The 23,705-nt window shown below is 40.4% G+C and overlaps 1 protein-coding gene across 2 annotated transcripts; it reads left to right on the top strand.

The window, feature by feature from the left end:
• Positions 1-550: 550 nt before the first annotated feature.
• Positions 551-21,882, top strand: map2k7 (mitogen-activated protein kinase kinase 7). Of its 2 annotated transcripts, XM_041983250.1 has the most exons (12): positions 551-689; positions 2,462-2,509; positions 6,814-6,958; positions 8,418-8,484; positions 9,635-9,748; positions 11,318-11,437; positions 11,654-11,761; positions 11,845-12,024; positions 13,156-13,236; positions 14,819-14,961; positions 16,937-16,982; positions 17,069-21,882. In XM_041983250.1, exons 1-12 carry the CDS (start codon positions 566-568, stop codon positions 17,210-17,212), a joined length of 1,320 nt encoding a protein of 439 aa, XP_041839184.1. In that variant the 5' UTR covers positions 551-565; the 3' UTR covers positions 17,213-21,882. The 2 variants fall into 2 exon arrangements, with proteins under 2 accessions (XP_041839184.1, XP_041839183.1); XM_041983249.1 differs by lacking the exon at positions 2,462-2,509 and having other exon boundaries at positions 561-689.
• The last annotated feature ends 1,823 nt before the right edge of the window (positions 21,883-23,705 follow it).

Raw genomic sequence — 23,705 nt, 5'->3', positions numbered from 1 at the left:
TTTTTTTGTTTGTTTGTTTTTTTCCATCCCAAGCTGTTATCCAATCATTGCAGCAATCAGCATATCTTTCTTCACATCTTCTCCAAACAAGCGGTTTGGCCTTTGGCAAAAAAAGATTTGGCAAGTTTTTCATGAGCACAACCCACATACTTATCTCTACTGTTCATCCCACAAATGCATTTCCTGTCAAATATGGAGGCACTGAAAAAGTAAATAAACAGTTTCTATTAGTATAAGATTTTTTGCCAAGAAGTATTGTTACACTAAAGAAATATTTGACCAAACACAATGTTTCTTACTTTTTGTGCTAAGTTTGGTTTACATTAATTCTCCTCATCTGAGCCTTTATAGAGGACAGTGGGCTCTTCAATAGACCGCTGTATCAACTGAGTAAACTATAGTATCGATTGGGAAGGTGTATGGCGTTAATGCAGAGGCGTGACAGGAGTCGTGCTTTTACTGGAGTGTGTGTCAGTCAATCAGTCAGTATGTTTCTGACTGGCCTGCTTGCCAGGGAGGGTAGTCGCGAGCTCTGCTGGGAACTTCGTGGTGCTCAATTTTCAAGATGTCGTCGCTGGAACAGAGGTTGTCTCGAATCGAGGAGAAGCTAAAGCAGGAAAACGAAGAAGCTCGCCGAAAAATCGACCTCAACATTGACATGAGTCCACAGCGATCACGCCCGAGGCCGAGTGAGTGTCATGAGGGGGAGAACCGGGTGTTGGTAACGGCCAGAAATGTTGGGGGAAAGATCGCAGAGAAGGTGCTGGGGGGTGTTGTGCTCCTTCTAGCTAACAGCTACATGCTAACAGGCTAGCTACGTAAACAAACACCGATCCATCGCGGCTTCTCTGCCAAATTACTCTCCGAACAAATTAGACAGCTCATGTAGTTAGGAACACAATTCAGAGTCCAAAAACTAAAGCAATGCCATGACATTTCTTGCTGACAGTTTTGTCCCGGGATCTGATTTGGGGCTGTCCTGTCAAACATGCTAGGCTAGCAGTCTTGTAGTGATAGTTGGTGGTAGGCCCAGCGTCAGTGTAAAAATCTTTTTGTACTTTCCAGATCTCACATAGATATTAATGACATGTCATTTATCCTCGCATAATATAAAGTTTCACATTGTCAGTATCTGGTTTATTTGCTTGTTACTTTTGTTCCAGAGCCAGTTTCTATTGTTATTTTATCCCAAACGGAATAGACGGTCATTTGTGGAAGCTATGTAAGGTTAGCTAACGAACACGTTTGACTACTTTGGTTAGGATTTTAGTGGTGATTTAATACATTAGACAAACAGATGGAGGCTTAATATAAATTTTCTGGAAATGTGTAACATTCCCTTACAGGTTACAGTGAACATGGAGTGTGACAGGATCTGCATCATTTCAATAATCGGCCCCTGAGTAGAAGGCTCAGCAAACAGCCAGGCTGACAAGCAAGGGAGTTTGCTGCAACTTAACTTTGCCGTGTGACCTGTAATATCAAGACAAACTGTAGCTGTAGACAATGATCCCCATATTTTCCTATTTGTGGACTTTTAAAAGTCCCTGCTAACAATATAAACCCCCCTTTACTGATCGCCCCTGCCTATCTGCTGTGAAGGTTTGAGACCAAAGACCTGCATTGTCCACTCATTATTTTGATTGCTTAAAATTGTTTTATGACATGGCCCATCAAAACTAAGCGTAAATTAGATAAATTTTCCCTTATTGTCTAATCAAATCTGTATGACATGACAGTAATCGCATAATAGTCGCATCATAACCATTTAAGTGCCAAAGGTCTTTCCTATTTTTAATTCACAGATCATTGACTTTTTGTTGCACCAGCAGTTCAATACAATTACACACACTTTAAATATTTTAGTATAGTACGACTTTGCCCCCCTGCACCTGTAGATGGTCTAAGCTGAGGTATCAGTATCGGAGGAAAAACGTTGGATAGATGCATCCTTATTAAAGATGTAGCAATAGATACATGCATTTTAGTTGATTTTAGGTTAATTTATCCTATATTGCTGTTGTGAATACACACTAAATTTATATTAGTCTTAAGCTGAGAACAATCCCCCACAATCTTTACTCTTGCTGTGTTATATTTGTTAAAAAGTGATGTGTCAGCTTTGTTTGGTAATTAATTGTTTTTTCTTTATATTTATTAAGTAATTCTCAAAGTTGGGGGGCAGAGAGCCTCAGACAAGGTCATAAACACTTTTAAAAAAGCAACATGGTGCACGGTTATGCCTCTATTTTGAAATAGAAAACTATTAAAGTTCTTTTTTGTTTGTTTTATTTTTTATGTACAGAGTGAACAACATTGAATGTGGAATTGTAAAGGTGTAGGTTTGTTTGAGTTTTTTTTTATTTTTGATTGGGGTGAATGTGTGTACACATGAGTGTTTGTGTCCGTAGAACAGTGCAGTAATGTGCGTGTGTGTGTATATTTTCTTTCCTCTGTCTAGTCATCGTGATCCAGCTCAGTCCTGCTCCAGCCCCTTCACAGCGTGCAGGTATCATTCAATCCATCGCTTCCTCTGCCACTGCACCCCCCCCCCCCCCCCCCCGCAAAACCTTCTAACACCTGTTTGTCCTGTTTTATCCTTCATCCCCTCTTTCTTCATCTTCTCTTTTTTAAATAAGAAAAAACAAAAAATGGAAAAAAGGCACTACCTTAGTTTAGCTTTGAGCCCTCCACGCAGGACCTAAGGTAGGGGTGTCAGACACTTGGCCTTGGTGTTATAACTGGCCCAGTAGAGAGTCTGATCTGACTCGCAGGATGAATTTAGTAAATGTGAAAATGATGTACAAAAAAAAATTGCAATTTATTTACATAAATGTAACAGAAATACCTAATTTGTTATTGTGAGGTTGCCATTTTTTAAGTTGTAATGCATGTGTAAATGATAAACTGAGGCAAAATATTATTAAAACTGCACTTGTTTTTCTAAATAAATTTCAGGTTCATATATGTTAGAATAGTACATTTAAATGTAAGCATATTGATAATGTACTTATACCTCGTTGAACTAAAACAGGAGAAATTTATGAGTTTTCATTATTCACGTGTTGTTATGTTGGTCCGTATGTGGCCTCTGAACTTGGATCATTTTGACACCTCTGGTCTAAAGGCTGTCAGTATAGTGACTTCTCTTATGCATATCCCCAAAAACAGAAATATAAAGTCTATTTAATCTTATTGACTCATAAATGTCCATATTGTGTTTCAGCCAGACTGATTAAATGGTTTTTAAATGACACAACTTTGAGTAACTTTTAACATAAGGTGTCATTTACAAAACACTCAATCACTTTTATCAAACCAGTAAACAAAAATTAAATTTAGTCTCCTTTCTAACCTTCATTACTTTGTCTTCCTCGGAGCCTGCAGCATAACAGCTGTATAAACCAGGGATCCCAACTATGGTCCTCAAAGCCCGCCTTCAATGTCTCCCTGCTGCAATATGCCTAACTCACATTAATGGCTCATTAACAGACTTGTGAAGAGCTTGTCAAAGATCCATTTAGTTTGAATCAGGTGTGTTGCAGCAGGTAAACATTTAAGACATTGCAGTATAGTGGACCTTGAGAAGCAAGGTTGGGTATAAACAATGTTTATGAAAACAGTCCTTGGCCAGTGCAGGTTTTTCAGCCCAGCAGTTATTTACTTCTCAGCTAAACTCGCAGCATCTTTCCATCTTTCCATGTCCAGTCCGTCTGTCTGTCCTTGTGTGTCTGTGCCAGTGGCAGGGCAGTGTTGGTATGTGTCGATGTTCTCGGCGTGTGTGTGGACGTGTGCAGGACGATTAACCCTTGTTTCGCTGGAAGCAGAGATCACGGTGCATGTGGCTTTTCTGCACGGCACGATGGAATGGGTTGTTTTTTTGTTTGACAGTGTCTAATCCAGCATCCCCACTGGTCTATCTGCAGGAGTGCTGCGAACACTCTGGCCTCTCTTTCACTGTCGTTCTTCATGTGCCTACTGAAGACTTGTCTTCCTGTCCAAGTCTGACTGACTGACTGTCTGACTTCCAGCTTAGTCTGTGCAATGCAGTTTTGGCCGAATTTCTTCTCTCTCACACCGGACTGTTTGATGTTGTCGGTCCCCCCCCTTTTTCTTTTTGCAGTGGCACTGTGTGAACAGGAGGCGGGGGAGCAGTGCTTGCTAGTATCTGCGTTTCAGTGTCCCCCCCTCCCCTTTTCCTTGCTCTGTCTGTGAGTCAATCCTCCCATCTGTCTGGAGCCAGTCGAACTGTGGAGATACAATCTGTGCCAAAGACTGCCTGAGTCTTCCTTCCTTTCCACACTAACCCCTCCTCCCTTTCACTGACCGATTCTTCCCTCAGGCGGATCCATACAGGTGACTCATGGACACAAACACCCGCTGGCACTCTGGGAGGAGTTGCCATCCCACTACTGTGAAAACAACATTTATGATAATAATAATAACAGCTGCAAGGACCTTGAAATGTTTGGAGATTGTTTATGAACATGTTAAAGTTGATAAGGTGACAGGATAAGGTGTTGAGCATTTTCTGTTTTAGATTATTTTCTTGAAAATGGTGTGGCACTTGTCTGCACACGCACTTGATTTAATACTTTACTGGTGGAGTTACACCACGTCCTTATATTCATGATTTAGACTTGTCTTTATATGAAGCTAGAAGCATGGAGCATCTTCTGTTTTGATTTTGGATTTCAGTTCCTTTCAGCTGCACCTATAGCTGCTGATTTAGGTGTCAAGGGTGTGAAATCTTTTATGAGAGTCGGTAACGTGTGCTTTTTTTTGTTGATGATGTTGGCTTTAAAGCAGGGATCTGGAGTGCAACCAAAAATGTGTTTTTCTTGATCGCACTGGTGTGCCTAACATTTGACAGGTCCAGGTGTAGGAATTTTATCTCCCATCATTGTGCGTCTGTGTATTCTGTTCATTCCCCCCTTACCTGAGCTCAGGAAAGAATGACACATTAAAGTTAGAGAAGGGATGAGTCTTCTCTGATTGGCTCTGATCAGCAGTTTACGCCATGCACATTAGACTTCCATTTAAAATAAAACAAAAAAAAAGGACATTCAGTATAATGAAGAATGACAAAGACAAGAATCATGGAAACTGGAATCTGCTGTAAAACGTGGAATATGGTGGAAGTTGCTCCTCTGTGGGTGTGATCTTTTAATTTGGATGAGACAGTATGAAATTTTTTCACACTTTCTCATTTAAATGAACAAAAACTAGATAAGAATTGACGTCACTTGAACTGACAGAGCTTAAGTCTCACCCAGAAGTTCAGTTGTGGCTAAGAGACCGACAGAAACACAGACGTTGGCAAAAAACAAGAAAAGAAAAAGAAATTTATGTCTTATGTGTAAAACCAAAAAAGCTGCATATGTTTCTGGTGAATCATCTGACTGAGAAAAATTGGCTGATAAACATACAGGAGTGTCGCTAGAAAATAACGAACTCCTCAGGTTAACTCTGTGTTTGAGTTCTCCGGAGGAGGAGCTATTTATTAAACTGCAGATAGGAGAGATTGATATGTAGATATGTATTTAAAAAGAAAACAAAATAATCAGATGTTTATTTCTGGTTGAGCAGCCATAAATGTGGTGTATACTACAGCCAAAGAGGAGCTGCATTTCATAAAATTGAAGTCCAGGTAGATAATTCTCATGAATAAATATTGTATGTAAATCCAGAGGAGGAAGAAATTTCCAGAAGCAGCACAGCCTCATGATCCATTACAAAGTTAGAAATATTTAATTTCATTCAGTTCAGTGACACTAGCACTGAATGTTTGTTTCTAAAAATAATACTTTTTTTCTACTTAACTCTTGTTATTCAAATGAAGAAAAACATTTTCCTAAACATCTTCCTTTTTTATAATAATTTAAATAACCATTGATGTCTATAGGTGGCGATCAAAAGAAAACCCTTAAAATGTGCTGCTGAGAGTGATGCTGGGAAACTTTTGCCGAATGAAGAAGTTAAGCGCACCAGTGCAGGATGTTATTATGGAGCCCTGTCTTAAAGCCTAAATATGCAACATCTTGGTTATGATAACTGTGTAGTAACTGCTGACAACATTGCTAAAAACAAGGAGCTAAAAACCCAGGCTGCTGTATTTAAACTGTCCTTACTGGTTTTAATTCTGAATAAACTGATGCTTGTTGGTTCACTTACAGCCAGCATGCTCGTACTCTACCTATTTTCCTGTCAGCTGTATTTTTGTTAATGCGGTGGTGTGTTAAGACCTCAGTTGACACTTAGGTGAGTGAAATGAAAAAGCAGTCCCATGCTGTGCTTAACCTCTGTTTGCTTTAAAGATAAATGGTGTTCTTGCACTTCCATAAACTACCTCCGTTGTGCTGTCATCTACCTGAGAACAGTATTACTTTGGCTCAAAGATAACCACCCTGTTTGTTTTACATTGGGTTGGGACATCAAAACAGTAACAAAGCTTTGACTTCAGGGTGGGAGCAACTAAAAGTACTTCTAGTGGTGCTGTTGTGAAGGAACTCTTTGATCATTCCAAGGCCAGTTTCTCTTGATGCATCTTGAGTGATGACACATGATCTGACTGATCAAGTCAGCACTTTTAATGTGTCAAATAAAACCAGATACAAGAGGAAGATGATGCATGAAGTCAAAGGAAACACTGAAATCTGCAACACAGTTTATAAATTAGTCTGCAACACATGATCTGTTTCTCTTCTGGTGGGCAGCAGCTTAAAATGACTAAAACACCACACTGAGTATATAAAACACACCATCAGTTCCTGCCGTCTCCTCTCTAATGTGCTGTGTCCTACTTCAACCCAGCTCTGCAGCTGCCCCTGGCCAACGATGGAGGCAGCCGATCATCATCATCAGAGAGCTCACCTCAGCACCACCCCTACCCCAGCCGCCCACGACATGTCCTCACCCTGCCCACTCCTCCATATGGCCTACAGAAGAGCCTAGAGAAGTATGTGCAGACCCGGTGTCATCACACGTTGTAGCTGATCACAAAGTACATGTATTCACACCTCACATCATTTTGGATCCCTGCATGCTCTGATAGTGTCAAAGTCTGCTCTGTTGCATTTAAAAAAGCAGTTTTGAGGGGCAGAAATGTGCTCACCTCACATCGACACATCTGGGGCAAGTACATTAAGGCTACAGAAAGGACAGGTTGGAGCTTCAGTGCTGTTCTCACAGTTTAGTTCATTATTGCTGCTGAAGTTCACACAACATATGAGTAAAAGCTTTCTGAGAATTATGCATCCTGGTAATTAAAATGACATTTGTTCAATAACTAAATGCACAAACCGACTTTCAAGAAGACGGTTGAACTTAGTGACGGAGCAGGCTGACGTCTATTCTACGTCAATCTGGCAGTTTCAGACATCAACATAAAGATGTGTCTGTATTTATGTGTTGTTTCAGACTTTTTTTATTGTCTGCAGTATCACCAGGAATAGAATCAGTGAAATCATGACACGTTTCACTGACAGTGTAATCCAAAACTCTGAGGATGACTGCTCCTGAGCAGGTTTTGGTTTTAGCATACCTTACCATTCTGGTCATATTAAATGGGAGAATGTACATCTACCAAGAGTTGACTCCCAGGCTCTGTCTGCACTGTTGATTTGTTCATCTCTGCAAACATTGGCATAAAACATAACTGGGAAATGTTTTTGTGAATGATGCATCCTGTGATTTTTGGATGCTGCTTTATTATTGAAAGAAGGTAATTTTTCCTGAAAACATCCTCAGAAACTCCAGTTTCCACAGATTCTCAACAGATCGTGAAGGTATTTTTTTTTGTTGTCTTGGAAGGATTTGTAGTTTAATAAAAATGTAGCCCAAATCACCTCAAGTCACCTCTGAAAGTGTCTGGAATGATCAGATCTAGATATGTCCTCAATCTGTTCCAGGTGCATTCACACCTGTATTTATTGGTGTCCACCTGTGATCTGATCAGCACGATGCACATTTAGGCCGTCTGCCACATGCTGATGTTTATTTGAGAGAGAAATTATGGTATTTTCTTTTGACATCTTTATCTTTCTACTGTTCGAAGAACATAAAAGAGACAATCATTTCATCTTCAAATGATAAAAGTTTCACGTGACAAGAAGCCTTTTCTGACGTTGACGATTGAAACCTTCACACATGAACCACCATCACGTACAGATCAGGTGCTGACGTGTAAAAATGAAGAGATTATAAAGTTACAGATTGATATTTTCTGTTCTATTGAACACAATGCAGAAGGATCTGTGTCTGAGTCACTATGCAAGGTGCTTGTGTTATGGATTGTGGATGCACAGAAATGTAGAGAAACACACACACATCCTTTTATTAGAGGGAAAGTCCCTCTTGTTTTTCATCTGACTGTATACTGAAACACTGTGTAATGTTTGTATTTTACATCCTCACAGTGCAGAGATTGACCAGAAGTTGCAGGAGATCATGAAACAGACTGGTTATCTGAAGATTGACGGTCAGGTGAGGATGTACACACGTCATATTTTCATTTGCCTGCAGGTTATACACAACTGAAAATGAGCCCAGATGTTTCTTTTTTTTTCCAATAAATGTGTCAGAACATGTCTTATGTGTAAATAACTTCACCGCTTTCTCATGTAACTTTCAAATTCTGCAACAATTTAACATTATTATGATATAAATGCTTAAAATAGTGAGTGAAAAAACAAGATTTTTCTTGGGTGTCTTTATTAACTATTTAAATGTAAATGAAGAAAGTTTTTGAGATTACAAAAATAAAATTAAGCCTATTTTACATCTTCTGGTGTGTTTTTTGTTTTGTTTTTTTTTTCTGCTCGAGCTTTCTCAAGCTGAAAAATGTGTCCATATCAAGGTTTTTTCTTTTAGCTGCATTGGTAAAGCAGTTCCAGGTGAAGGCCCCAACCTCACACTCCTTACACCTCCAGGATGTGCTGCCTTTGCAGAGTGGTGAATGGCTCTTCATCAGAGGACTGGCTGAAAATATAAAGATATATCATGAGATGAGATTTATCCGAAATAAACGTCTGTGTTTCTAGAAAAATGTTAAACTGTACAAGAATAGAAAAAATAAATAAATATAACAATAATGAAACAATTTGAGACAAAGCCAATCAGAGAAAATACACTACATAATGAAAATCGTTTTTATAATAAAGCTGGTTATAAATATCCAGTGTACAAACGGACACTTCCCCGTCTCTTCCTGTCCATCCTCAACAAAACTCCATGGACGTTTCTTGTCCCTGACAGAGTTCCTGGACATTTGTCCTTTTTTTTTTTTCGTTGGTGAATTGTTTTGTATTTGTATTCTATTTACATTTTTTTTCTTTTCCCCTTGGCTTAAGTCCAAATTACATGATGCCCAGTATTATTGATGGTGTAATTATATGTGTAAAAAAATCTATAAAATTGGAAACTATTGTGAATAAGACAAACAAGGCAAAGAACATGAGCTATAAAAAAAAACAAAAAACAAACTCAAGCTCTCGGAAACAAAATTAATACCATTATTTACAATACTAAAATATCATTTTCACAGACAACTGCTAAAGTACCACTATAGTCGTTGATTTCTTAATTGTCCTGATCTGAAGTCTTGTTTTGTTTGTGGCTCTTTGTGCATCCACAGCGGCATCCAGCAGAGGTAGCAGACCTTATCAGTGAGGGAGAAATAGGCAGTGGGACGTGTGGACAGGTCTTCAAAGTACAGTTCAAGAAGACAGGCCATGTCATTGCTGTCAAAGTAAGAAGCTCCCACATTCACCTGTTTTCTCTTCTAACTGCTCTTACTTACATCCATCTACCCATCCATCCATGATCCATCAGGCTACCATGGATGGATGGAACACAGCAGACTAAGAATAAAAGTCTGTTTTGACTTTTTAGATGCATATGTGCATACAGGCTTAATAAACAGGATGTAAATCTCAACCTTAAAATCAGTTTTTCTGAATCAGGTATTCATCAACTCTGTAGCTGTCACAGGTAACCTATCCATAACAGTGTGAACATGGCACATCTGATACTAACAAAATAATTTAAACATCATGTGAGAGTTACAGCCAGCTGTGAAGTCATGTTACATTTCCAGAACTTTATCATGGACCAATTTATTAGCTAAATGCTGTAATAAAATAACATTTTGGATAGAAAACAGTTACACTTTTTAAATGTCCTGATGAAGACTGTTTCATTCAGTTACTCTAAATATTCTTAAAGTTAAGATCTGAGAAGATGTGTTGATGTTAATAAAAACCTACTAAGTATACTGGATCCAGTTTAAGCCGTAATATGACTCAGGAATGCAGTGATGGCAGATTCAGCCTGGTCAGCTGTGGTGGTGAACTTGAGGTTCTTGGTAACACCAGAGCAGGAGAAAAGCTCGGGCTGCTCCTCCCTGCACCACGAGTGTTTCTGTCTTCACCTCACTGAGAGGGTTTTAAAACGCTGACACATTTGTCTGATTTTCAGCTGCTTGAGGTGTTTTCTGACATGTGGCGCTCTCTGTATACTCACGCAAATGTGCTCACCTGTGTGCGCATGCACATGTCTATGCGTGCACGTGTGTATGCATGTGGCATCAGGGCAAAACGCTGCCATGGACGCAGAGAGCGGCTACGACATGCTGTCATGTAAACCAGATAAATAACATCAGACTCAATTTTTCATAAAAGAACTCTGTATGAACCTGGTATAGAGGGATGGGAACCTGAAATGACTTCTGATCTAAATAAATGAATGGGACCTCCTCCCCAGTTATATTGATAAGGAAAACTTATATAGTCATTGGCCAATCTATCTTGCTAGTACTAGGTTGGACCCCTTTAACCTTCAGAGCTACCTTAATTCCTGGTGTCGTAGTTCTTCCCCACAGTTGCAGCTCCAGTACCTTGTGGTTCAGGACCCCAGCTAAGATCTCAGATAAATGATTTACACAGTAAAACTACTTAGCTTTCTGGTGTTTAAGCTAGTCTTTAAACTGAGGAACTTAAGGCTTACCTAAAAAGATTTTGCTTTCTGATTCTCGTTTCTTTTAGAAATTTATAATTGAATAAAGACAAGTTCTCTATTCCTCAGTTAGGATGTGAGGTTTTATCCCCCCTTAGGTTCTAAATTTTTCTGTTATGTTTGATCCTCTGACTCAGTAACCAACACAGTAACGACCTCATTTACCAACCCCTGTTTTTTCACGATGACTTAATTGTCGCCATCCACAAACAATTATACCTCCAGTCAGGCAGATTTTATTTTCTTTGCGTAAACTTAGCATGATGTCTGTTTTATTTGTGCATGTTTGTGTTTGTTTCATCAGCAAATGCGACGTACGGGAAACAAGGATGAGAACAAGAGGATCCTGATGGACCTGGACGTAGTGCTGAAGAGTCATGACTGTCCTTATATTATCCAGTGCTATGGAGCCATAGTCACCAACGTGGGTCTCCGCAAAATACACAAATCTTTGTTGTATTAACTTAACTGTGGCCAATCAAGTCTTGTCCATTTTTAAGATTCGTGTAGATAGATCTTTCTTTATGTTTTCCACAGTGGGAGTTTTTTCTTCTTTAGTCTTTCTAAGTTCATTTCTTTGCTTTAAGAGTTGAACTGGTAAAAACCAGGTGTATATGTGTGTGTTTCCATCTCTGTTCAGACGGATGTATTTATTGCGATGGAACTGATGGGCACGTGTGCTGAGAAGCTGAAGAAGAGAATCCAGGGCCCCATCCCAGAGCGAATCCTGGGAAAGATGACCGTGGCAGTAAGCCGGACACAGATGGTCAACTGTAATGCGTCTCTCTTGATTTTCTTCTCTCATCCTTGTTGTACGTTTTCCTGCTCCAGATAGTGAAAGCGTTATTGTACCTGAAAGAGAAACATGGTGTCATCCACCGGGACGTCAAACCCTCCAACATCCTCCTTGATGCTAAAGGCCAGATCAAGCTATGTGACTTCGGCATCAGCGGTCGACTCGTCGACTCCAAGGCCAAGACCCGCAGTGCCGGCTGTGCTGCGTACATGGCGGTGAGCAGATATCCTCAAAGCACTATGTGTAGCTGTAAGGCTGTCCCTGGAACATCAGTGATTTTAAGCCCTCTGACTCAGATCTTACATTATCTTTTGAATCGCTGCTCTCACACATTCCAGCTGTCAGGTCATCGATTGGTCCTTTCTCTGTAGGAGATAACAGATTACAGCAACTGAGACAACTAGTGTCTTTACTGTCACTAAGACTGATCAGGGTTAAATTGGACAAATAATGAATCGTTTAAATTATTTGATGTATATGTGGTGACTACTAATAAGAAAGGCAAACAGGCATATGGAGATCACACACTTGACATCACCAGGGCTTTGTCCGCCATATTGGAGGAACCCAGCTACTTTTAACATCTGATAGTTTCTTCTTAGTGTACTCTCTTGAAAACCTGTCAAAAACACACTAGAGAGAAAGGTCCTTCCCACAATATGCTCACAAGAAAAGTGAAGAGTTGTTTTTAGAGTATAATTAATAACTTAGATCCTTACAAGCTGCTGATCGTAAAAAGAGTTCAGGTTTAGATGCATTGCCACCTGTTTCAGGCTCAGACATCAGCATTTACCTGGAGTTAAATTTTCATGCAGCTATTTTACAAACAGATGGATGAAAACATGCGAGTCAACTAACTGTCGGCTGCAACTGCATCATCACACAGAAAATAAATGTTTATTAATTATTGCTCAGATTTTTTTCATTCTGAAATCAAATATATGATCTGTTCCTCTGCTTGGATTCTTTTCTGATGAATGAATATATATACCAGTCAAGTTTGGACACACTTTCCTGTTAATTCTGCGTAAGTGTCTCCAAACTTTCAACTGGTAGTGTATTCTGGGTTTTATAAAAGAAAACAAGAATGTCTAAATATACAGGAGTAACTTATGGATTTAATACAGATTGTTTAAGCAAAAGAAGCAGTAGAAATAAGAAAGCAAGCAAAAATATTGAGGAAGTATATTTATTTATTACAATAACAGTAAGATGTACAGCAACAATAAAAGCACAGGCACTGCTCAAAAATAAGAACGAAGCTTAAGCACATTACTCTTGTTGTGTAAATGAAACATCCATTGTTCATCTAAGCTGAGTGTTGTGTCTTTACTGTATCCTTGCAGCCTGAAAGAATAGACCCCCCAGATCCCACCAAACCTGACTATGACATTCGAGCAGACGTATGGAGCCTCGGTATCTCTCTGGTAAAACTGTTACCATATCTTTCCTTTTTTTTTTCACTTGTTTTTTAACTATTTCCAGGGTCAGTATGGGGTGCCATAATGACTGGTTCCCAGTCCCAAAAGGTTTCCTTAATGGTTATTGTCTGCAATAAGGCTAGGTGATATGGACCCCAAATCTAATTATACCTCTGTTTTTGTTTTGTTTTTTTTTTTGTTTGTTTTTTTGTTTTGTTTTTGGCTAAATGGCGATATATATGTCATAAACATTTTCTTCCTGTACAGGAATAACAAAAATGTAGGTCTAAGTCTAAACCATACAGACTAATAAAAATGTGACATTGCTTTTCTATTGTTGTTCAGCCAAACTGTTTTAAAAAAACAAACCAATGAAACGGACCTGAACAAAAATATTGGCACCTTGAATCTAATATTTTGTAGCATAACCTTTTTGGGGCACTCACAAAACTGTCCGTCCGTCTGCGAATCCGTCTGCTTCCAGCATGAATGGACCTTTACTCCTTCCCTCCTGTTCCCCCTTTTACCGGCAATGAGAGAGCGGATAATAATGAGTGAGTGTGGGGAATGAAATGTAACGTAAATCTGATGTAAACGTATTTGAGGCTCAGATCGAGCAGAATGACGGCTGGATGCATTTTTTAAAATCTCAAAAAGAGGACCCCGCTGTTGCACAAGAGGACAGGAAATGTGAAACCTGGATCAGGTGCCATGTAACATGTAAATTAACCACGCTTTTTGTGATTTGCTAATTGCAACATCTTAAATCGCGATTTTGATTTAAAAACTATTAATTGTTCAACCCTAGTAAACCTTAACGCCACTGAACCCAGTTACTGAATATTTACCTTTACAAACCTGGTGTTTATCCAGCAGGTGAAACATATCAGATGTATTTCCTTCTTTCACTACAACTTTTTTATGACATGCTTTACAAGCTGCTGAGCCATCCTCCACAATGACACCGTGGTCAATTTTTTATAAAATTTTATTTTATCCAAAGAAATCCAAAAAGGATAACTAAATCCGTTTGTGTAGATAACTCCTCTGCTATGCTTCCCTACCCTGAGACGCCTCGTCTGCAACTCGTTTGAAATGAAAGCAATGCACCAAAAGCAGAAACACATGGATGTCGTGTAACTTTAACTTTTGTGTCATGCGCAAGTTGCGCTGATCTACAGTTCAGGCATAATTTTTTTCTGGAAAGTGACGATATTGAGGGATCTTTACAATCAATTAATTAATCGTGGTGAGTAATACCATGATTAATTGTGTTCATTCGTGACCACTACTGCTTAAAATATATCTGAATCACTCAACATCAGCTTAAAAGTTCTTGACAACAGCACAAGTCTTGTGCATAACACTGAATATCCTTTTTTTTTTTTTTTTTAAGAAATTGTCTGAAATTACAAAACTAGACCCATCAGTCAATTCAGTGGACTTAACAGATTCAAGGTCTTAGAAAGATTAAGGGGGAAAAGGGATGTTTTGCAATTTCGACCTTCCTACTGAAAGCACATCACGTCTTTGTTATTGACGTCTTTTTTATATAAAGGGATCTAAACTAGTTTCTTTTGTGCTCTAGGTGGAGCTGGCCACAGGACAGTTTCCCTACAAGAACTGCAAGACAGACTTTGAGGTCCTGACCAAAGTGCTGCAAGAAGATCCTCCTCTCTTGCCTCTCAGCATGGGTTTCTCCCTCGACTTCCAGTCCTTCGTCAAAGACTGGTATGTTCAAGACGTTCTGTAAAGCTGCCATATGCTGACTGGTCCTGTCAGAGCTGTGGGGTGATCAGGTGCAGACAATAAAGCTGTGAGATAATAAGATCCAGATCTGGGGTCTCATTTATAACCGTTGCGTACGCACAAAATGGGGCCTGAAACTGGCGTACGCCTCTTTTCACGCAAAGGTTGTGATTTATAAAAAACAAACTTGACGTGAAAATGTGCGGTCTTTCACGGCAGCTCTGACCCATGCGTACGCTGGTTTTGGAGGCTGGGGGAATTGGCGACACAGATGGAGAGGTGGGGAATTAACAACACACTGCATCCAGAGTCCTCTTGTGGCAGCGTGGGGTCCTGTCACCATGTCTCCAATTAATTTTGCGCTCTGGCTGTATGACCGCAGATGTGATTTCGGCTCACTGGTCAGCGTGCATGACTTCAACCCGGCAAGAGTTCATAACCCGTCTCCGCTGTCTATGCGTCCTGCTACACTCTTCCACATCCAATTTCTCTATATTGCAGGAGAACAGGCCGACATTAAAAGGCAATTTGCAGCAATGTCCGGTTTTCCTAATGTAATCGGCGCAATTGACTGCACTCATATTGCTATAAGGGCCCCATATGTCGATGAATTCATGTATGTCAATAGGAAGCATGTGCATACTATCAATGTTCAAGTCATATGTCAATCCAACATGATGTTGACAAATGTAGTTGCACGATGGCCTGGCTCTACACATGACTCTTACATCCTAGCGCAAAGCAGTGTAGAGAAGAGACTGCAGGCAGGCGCTGTACGTGATGGCTGGCTTCTTGGTAAGACAATAACTTTATATTGGCAACCAGCTTAGCCAGATGCAGACCACTGATGCACTGTTTCATTGAAATGCAGGGGACAGTGGCTACCCCCTCCGGCGCTGGCTCCTGACCCCCTTCCCAAACCCCCAGAGCGCAGAGGAGACCCTGTTCAATACCGCTCACTCCCGTGCGCGCTCAACTGTAGAGCGCGCCATCGGCCTTTTAAAATGCCGGTGGCGGTGTCTGGATGCGTCAGGGGGTAGATTATTGTACCATCCCCAAAAGGTGTGCAGGATCGTGAGGGCGTGTGGCGTGCTGCACAACCTGGCACTGAGGCACGGCATCCAACTACCTCCTGGCCTCCCCCCTCCTCGGAATGCCGACCCTCACCCACAGCCCCCTCCCAGACACAGGGAGTTCCAACACGGGGCACGGCTCCGTGAGGAGGTCATGCAGCGATTAAGCAGACAATAAGGTTCACTTTTTCACAAGCTCTTTTAATGTGTTTGAAATGTCGAACATAATGTCACACAAATTATGCAGTGTTGTTCTGATTTCCTTCAGTTCATTGATGGTTTCTTTTTGATCTCGCCATGGTCCGCTCTGTCCCGCTCACAGAGTTAACTGAGGTAACTATGTGTTGCCACTCACGACACTTACTCTTATTTGTCACGCCACTACTGTGGCTACCAAACAAAATAATTTTTCGACTCTCCACCTCACTCACTAATGCATCGATTTCTGCCTCTGTGAAGTTGCGTTTTTTGGTTCGCTTCCCTGCGGTTGCCGTTGTTCATGGATCACAACATGGATCAGCTGGCTCATTTTAATACACGCTGAGGTACTTTGCATTGACCATTTATGGTGAAAAGTGGGTGTGTAGTGGGCGGAACATGAGCCAAATTCACCTGCGCAAACTTCAAGGACGAGTGTGATTTATAAAGGGAAAATTGCTTGCACCTGTGCGTACGCACGGTTTTATAAATCAGAATATTTTATGGCGTACGCCAACTTCCGGTTTTGGGCGTAACTACACTTTTAGTAAGAATCCTACGCACAGTTTTATAAATGAGACCCCTGGTCCAGGTGTTTTTAGTGTATTCTCTGAAACAAACTGGCTGATGAGCTGAGGTGTGTCCACATTAAGAGTTATACATCATATGTGCATATCTCTCTACAGCCTCACAAAGGATCACAGAAAAAGGCCAAAGTACCACCAGCTGCTGGTAAGCTACAGCTTCTAATAATTATTTTAAAAAGACGTTTTGATAAACTCACCACTATTTTTTGTCATTTGTGTCCCTTGTTTCAGGAGCATAGTTTCATCCGGCGCTATGAGGTGCTGGAGGTGGATGTAGCAGGTTGGTTTCAGGCGGTGATGGATCGCACTGAATCGCCCCGCAGCAGCCAGTGTTACAGCCATCAGCACATGCTCCACTCGCTCTTCAGTAGGTAGCCTAGTCTCAACCAACCTGGCGTTAGCTTAGCCATGCGCTAGACTAGCCTAGCTTTAGCATTTCCTAGCCCAGACTCTGTTCTAGTCTAGCCATTAGCAGCTACGCCCATTTCTTGGCCCACCGTGCTTGTCTATCTGTCCACCGGAGACCCTGAAGAGCCCATAAAGGAAAGGGAGACGGAGACTCAGTGGAGGACTTTGGATGGACAGATGGAGTGATGGACAGAGGGATGATGGATAGATGGCAAAATTATCTTAATTTAATAGTGTGTTTAATTTAGACTGGCAGACACGGGGAAGAGGAAATGAGGACAGGTGCACATTGTAGAGTTGCATCACCGTGTGCATAACAGCTGTCCCATATGTGCTTATACATTGTCTCCAGTCAGCTGTTGCTCTTTAACCTATATATGTTTCCAGCATTGATCCAAGTGTTTGGATTAGTCAACAGAGTAGTCATTACACACTGGAACGAAGCGTCTGCTACTTCAGCAAACACAAATCGCTCCTGTATATAAACGATGAGGACAAAGTGACACCCGGTGCAATTATGATTCTTCAGGTGTTTCTACTATCACACACTCAGGCTGAGTCTATACATGGTTAAATATGTGTATGAGTAAGTATTTCCCTGTGTATACATTCAGATAGATAATCAAAACACATTCAGTGTTGATGTTAATGAGGTTATATTTTCACTGCAGCTCTAACACACATATGAGATGAATCTACCTGTTAGCTGTTTTATAGTATACATGTAGGGATAGGAGTCCTCATCTATTTTACTATGAAATGTGTTAGAATTCACATTATTTTATTTAGCAGTTGCTAAATAGAGGGGGAAAAAAACAAAGTTACAAAAAAATTAGAACTGTATCATAGTTTTGGTTTTATTTATCGTGTTTTAGAATGAGTTGAACTTGAATGCTTCGTTAAGTGTTTCTGGGAGTGGATCCATGGTTTCCACGTCAGTGACCTGAATGGGAATCTGCAGATTTGCATCCATTTTTGTTTCGTTAAATAAAGACTGAGCCATCAGCATGTGTAGTTGATGTGCTCAGTCTGTAGACCCAAGCATACATGGAAACGATGATCAGGTGGGAATCGGAGAGAAGTTAAGCGTTTGAAAGGCTTGATGATCTTTTTGTTGTGTGAGAAAGGTTGGAGGTAGAAATGGGAGCAGAGTGTTTTATTTTTTTTTTTAAACAAAGCAAAGAACAGGACTATGTTTTGTACAAAGAACAGGGAGTAGATTTTATGAGCTGTGGAGCATTTCTTTACTTCACTCTACCTCTTTCTATTTGTCCACCACTCTGTCTGCCTCAGCTGTTTAGTGTGTTGTGAAGCTCCACAGTGCTACCAGACCAAAGGCTGCATGTAGGATGTTGTAGGAGCCCGGATGATGCTCAGTTTCACATGTTGTGAATTCAAGCCAGCCACTTGTAATTACGCAGTTGAGATGTTTTTTTTAGGGCAGGGAGGGGTCAAACTGTCTGCCTGGGAGCTCACAAAAACTTACCACCTCTCACATTTTTCTCTTGATTAAGTAGGCCCACTAAAGAAATCCATTATACAGCCACTGAAGGTGAAAGTAAACTAATCTCATTGCAGTTGTGAAGTGCGGTTTCTTAGCCTCGGGATGCTGTAGGGGAACGACGACTCCAGGAATGTACATAATTCTGTAATAATGCCCTCAAAATGATTCAGAAGCAGAGTTTTATGGTTGGAAACGCATGTAATGTTGCTTTAAAGGTGTAGCATGTAACAAAATTTAAAGTCTATTTAGAAAAAAAACCAATATAATTAAAACCTGTTTTTACTGGCATCTAATCTCTTTACAAAAATAACTGTCATTTTATTCATTTAGAGTGAACCGGTAATTTCGACTTATCGTGGGTCCACATACTTGGCAACTGCCATATTTGTGCAAACTACGGTGTCTGTGAATGGAAAAAAACATCACTATGTGAAGTGAGAGCTTTAAAGCTGCAGTACCGCCTTTGTTTAATAGGTGCTAGGACACCGTTTGTGATAAGTAACGTCTTAGAAAGACCATAGAAGATATTACATATATACACAATGTTAAATAAGTTAACTGTAGTGCACTCATTGCTGCACCTGAGAACACGGGATGCACTCACAAATGAAAACATGTTTACGTCTGGAAGAATTTTGGCCACTGACGGCCACCGTCTATTCATTACTGTGTAGTAATTGAAGTCAATACTACATCCACCTTTGCCACTAGATGTCAGTAATTCTTACACTTTATACCTTTTAAATGTTCAAAAAGTTTGAAACCTATGTTCCAGCCCTGAAAACAGCTCTTAACTTAAAAACTTAATAGTCTTTTCAGGTAACTAAGTAATAAAGTTTTCCAACTAAATGAACCAGATTCGTTCTTAGACTAAATATGACTTATTTTTTTTTACATTTAAAATAACCTAAGGTTGATCATTTAGCAGAACAGAAAAGGAAAAGTTTTTTCCCTAACCAGTGAGTATTTTGTTGACCCAGAGGCTCCCGGGTAGCTCGACCTTTGACGCCTCTCTGACCACAAGGCCTAGGTTGAAAATAAACTTGCTTTTAAATACGTGTGCATTTGATCATCGTGGCTGCCTCACATATTTTGCGTCTGTTTAAAGTGTCGTTTGTGCACGTAATTGGAAATTCATGCTACAAATTCGCAGGTGGAATATGCCAGTAACCGCTGTGGACAACGTCGGGAACATTTAGACCAGAAGTAATGTAGGAGGATTGACAGCGGTAAAAATGATGGATTGGTTTAAGGTCCCAGCGGTCCCACTGTGGTGGCCTGTATTGACGCCATGTTTGTCATTGTATTTACACCATACAAATTTACTAAATTCCGCAAAGCAAGTATATGAACAGTTATGCTCACAATGACGCTGGTTGAATACACAAAGTTAAAAAGCAAGTATATTCTCGGCCTTAAAGATCAGATCGTGTGGCTTCGAGAACGAGACACGTCTGAACAGATACTCCACAAGAGACTGCATAGAGCGCTACCGCCTCCCCTCTTGCAGGGCCACAGCCAAAGCCTGCTGGATGTAGATGCAGACTCCAGCCTCCCACACCCCGTCATACACACACCAAACCAAACCACCGCTAAACACAGAAACGAGGAGCGGCAAGAACAGAAAGAGAATGTAAAATGTCAGGGAGTGAGACGGAGGTACAGGAAAGTTGTCTAGTTGGCAGAAAAGATGAGCGGAAAGGAAATGATAGGAACAGGAGAGGATGAAAGAGTTGAGGTGAGACGTAAGACAGCGAGTGTAAAGAAAGTGGGACAGCAAGACAAAGACATGTCAGAGATGAACTGGAGTTGGCCGACAGGGAAGTAAAGGAGATGGTAAACGGTGAGGGAGAACATCAAGTTTTAACTGGACTGCCGAGCTCTGAGGCTAGCTGGTTACTGTAAAAAGCTTTCATGGTGTAAAACCAACCTACCAATTATGATTTTTAGCTAGCGAGTTAGCATGTTATTGATTATTCAGACTGTGTTATTTATTTACATTTCTCCTGCTGCTACTTTTTATTGCTTTAGACGCTGCTGTCACTTCTTTTTCCCAAAGGACTTTTTTTTTTTTTTTTAAACCAAATAAATGAAATAATGCAATGTCTACATGTGTTACCAAATACAGAGGAGGAAGTCTGAAGAGAGCAAATGCAAGTGAGATATGGTTGGGTATGGAAAGTGTAGGGTGAAAAACTACGACCTCACCTAAAATGTAAAGACACACCTCTCCTTAACTGTAGCTCTGTAAGTAATGGAAGATGTTAATCATTTATATCTCACTACGACATCACACTAACATCCTGTAGAGTGTAGGTATGATTAGAGGGGCGTCTGTCTGTCCAGATATTTACTGTCACATCCATCTGAAACCTGTCCATCCATCCCTCTGTCCAGAGGTCGCCTGTGAGCTTGACAACCTTGACCGTTCACACCAAAGGTGACCACAACTTAACAAAAATCCCAGAGCATTGTTGTTATTGTTATTATGGTTTGTGACGTTATAATTGATCACTCAGCTATGATATGTGTGAAATCTGTAGCTAGTGGGAGGGGATGTGTGTGTACAGGGAGGGAGTGCTGTATTATATCAGCACTGTGTAAGTGTCATATACTGTGTGGGAGACTGGCGCACTCACATACAAGAGATAAAACCAGATGGTTCCTCCATCTGCTCAGTGGATCGGTCTCTCCGTGGGCCTGTTATGAAGTAAGTTGAGCTTTTTTTGGCTTTATTTGGTCTACACCATCCTCTGGCCTGAATATTAAGTATCACACAGCTGGTAACCAGTGGTTAATGACCTCTAAACCTACAGAAAGGGTGACCCATTCAGGTTGTTAAAACAGCAAATAAACAAGCAGATAAAGTAATAGTTTTATGTTTATTTTTAATCAGTAATCCTGCAATTTTAGAACCATAAAAGGGAAAGTTTGATAGATTAACCAAGCTCCAAAAACACTGATTCACCTCTGCAAGTAACCCTAACAATCTTTACTAGTGAGGGGAAGACTGGCTTTTTCAGAGATTTGACTCTTTTGGCTCCCAAATAGATTTGAAATCACTCAAGATCTTCTATTCTAACCTTATTCAGACTGTTTGTGTGTCATTAAGCCTTATTTTTATGCACTTAACTGAACACAGTTCAAGAGCCAGAAAACAAAGGCCAAAGTTTGAACATTATAACCCCTTGGAGTCACTCATGTCTCCACTTTGTTTCAACACACTTGTAAATTAAATTTTGTCTCATTGTCTTCTGAGATTCTGCCCCCCGTCCTTTCACATAATGGCATGATCCTAGTTTTTCCTCATATGTAATTGACCAGAGAGTCTCAGTTTAAGTAAAGTCGGACCTTTAAAAAAATATTAGGCTCTTTCTGACCGGAGTGTGCTAAGCTCATTCACAAATTACTCATCACTGATCTCTAGGACCACCAAACCAACCTCATTATGTAATATTCATACTCATTGTTAAAAGTGTTTCATAAAAAAAATGTGTAAAAAATGGTTGCATGTTCTTTTAAAGGCATTAAATTGTTATTTAATTAATCATTAGTAATTATTGATTAGCAGCTAAAATGGTCATTCATACTTAAATGATAAATATTCTGTACTCTAGTGAGCTGATCGGTCAGAATTGTTCTCTAAAATACAATGCCTCATACGTTACCATGGGGATATGCCTTAGCTAAAATTAAGCCAGCTTTGTGATACAATAAAATCTAAGTTTATCCCAAATACTGGTCATCTAACTTCATAATTCAGGCCCCCGAGCAGGTGTGATGTAAATGTGGCACCAGATGTGACCTGGACCTTATGTACAGCCACAGTTTTACCCTTTTATCTGCTCCTGTAAACACTGCAGATGCCTGAGTCTAGGCCTCCTCAGCCTCTTTTCTAAAACTTGTAAATAGATCTGGATCTGGTGCTGCTGTACTGCTCTGCCAGCACAGCCCGAGACGTCCTCACTGGTGCAGCTTGAGACGCCATCTCCATCGGAGACTGTGAGCTCTCACTACAACGTTAGCCGTCAAACTAAAACTCGTGTGTTTCTCTGCTAGCCTGTGTCCAAAGCTGGACCCAGTCTCCCACTGTCCAGGTTCTCTGTTAATAATGAAGTTCTATTTTACAAAACACGCACACACACTCAGCAGAACCGTGCTAAAACTATGCGTGCATTTTCATGCTGTGCTGCAGCTCTGTGAAAGCAATCAGTCAGAGAAGGAGAGAGGGCGGCAGGAACAAACTAAACCATCTGATCACTGATTTACACCCACACCAAATGTATAAAGTAATCCCATTTTACATGGCGACACTGGCTCCCGCCAATAGTGGCTTTATGTGTATATTAGCTTGTCGAGCGTGAAGCCAGCCGTGTGTATAAACATCTAGTCGATAGCGTGTACCCGTGCCGTGCCTTGGCACCGAACGTGTGCGTGCGTGTGTGTTGTAACTCCATCTGTAATTAAACCAAATATCATTTTCACTATGCAGTCATTCAAACCATGTCAGCTTGCTTTGATGGGAAGGGAGAAAAAAAAGAAACAAAGCTTCTTGTACATACACAGATTTACAGATTTACTGGAGTTAGTGAAGGTGTTTTCATTGGAAGCGTCCACCGTCCCCCCTCCAGTGTGGTTAACACCGGCTGGTTCACAGAGATGGGACGGAGCAAGAGATGTGTGTTGAATGAGCTGACAGATATTTAAGGATTGTATTTGGGTCGGGAGGGTTCTGGGTTAGTCTGGGGTTTCTAGTTTTGTGGGGAGATGCAGATCAGTGCTGTAAAGTATATCAGTTGCATGATATTGTCATCGCTGTGACTGCCATTTTTTGTTTTATGTTTATTTTCTTTTCCCAAGACAATGGCTGTTTGGGACGGGGATGCACAAAACTTTATCCTTATTTATGATTTTTACACACATAGTATGTATTTTTGTTTTTGAAAACTATTTGAA

The sequence above is a fragment of the Melanotaenia boesemani genome, chromosome 4 (assembly GCF_017639745.1).
Source record: "Melanotaenia boesemani isolate fMelBoe1 chromosome 4, fMelBoe1.pri, whole genome shotgun sequence".
Lineage (NCBI taxonomy): Eukaryota > Metazoa > Chordata > Actinopteri > Atheriniformes > Melanotaeniidae > Melanotaenia > Melanotaenia boesemani.
The sequence above is the reverse complement of the archived record's forward strand: the minus strand, read 5'-3'. Positions and strand labels throughout refer to the sequence as shown.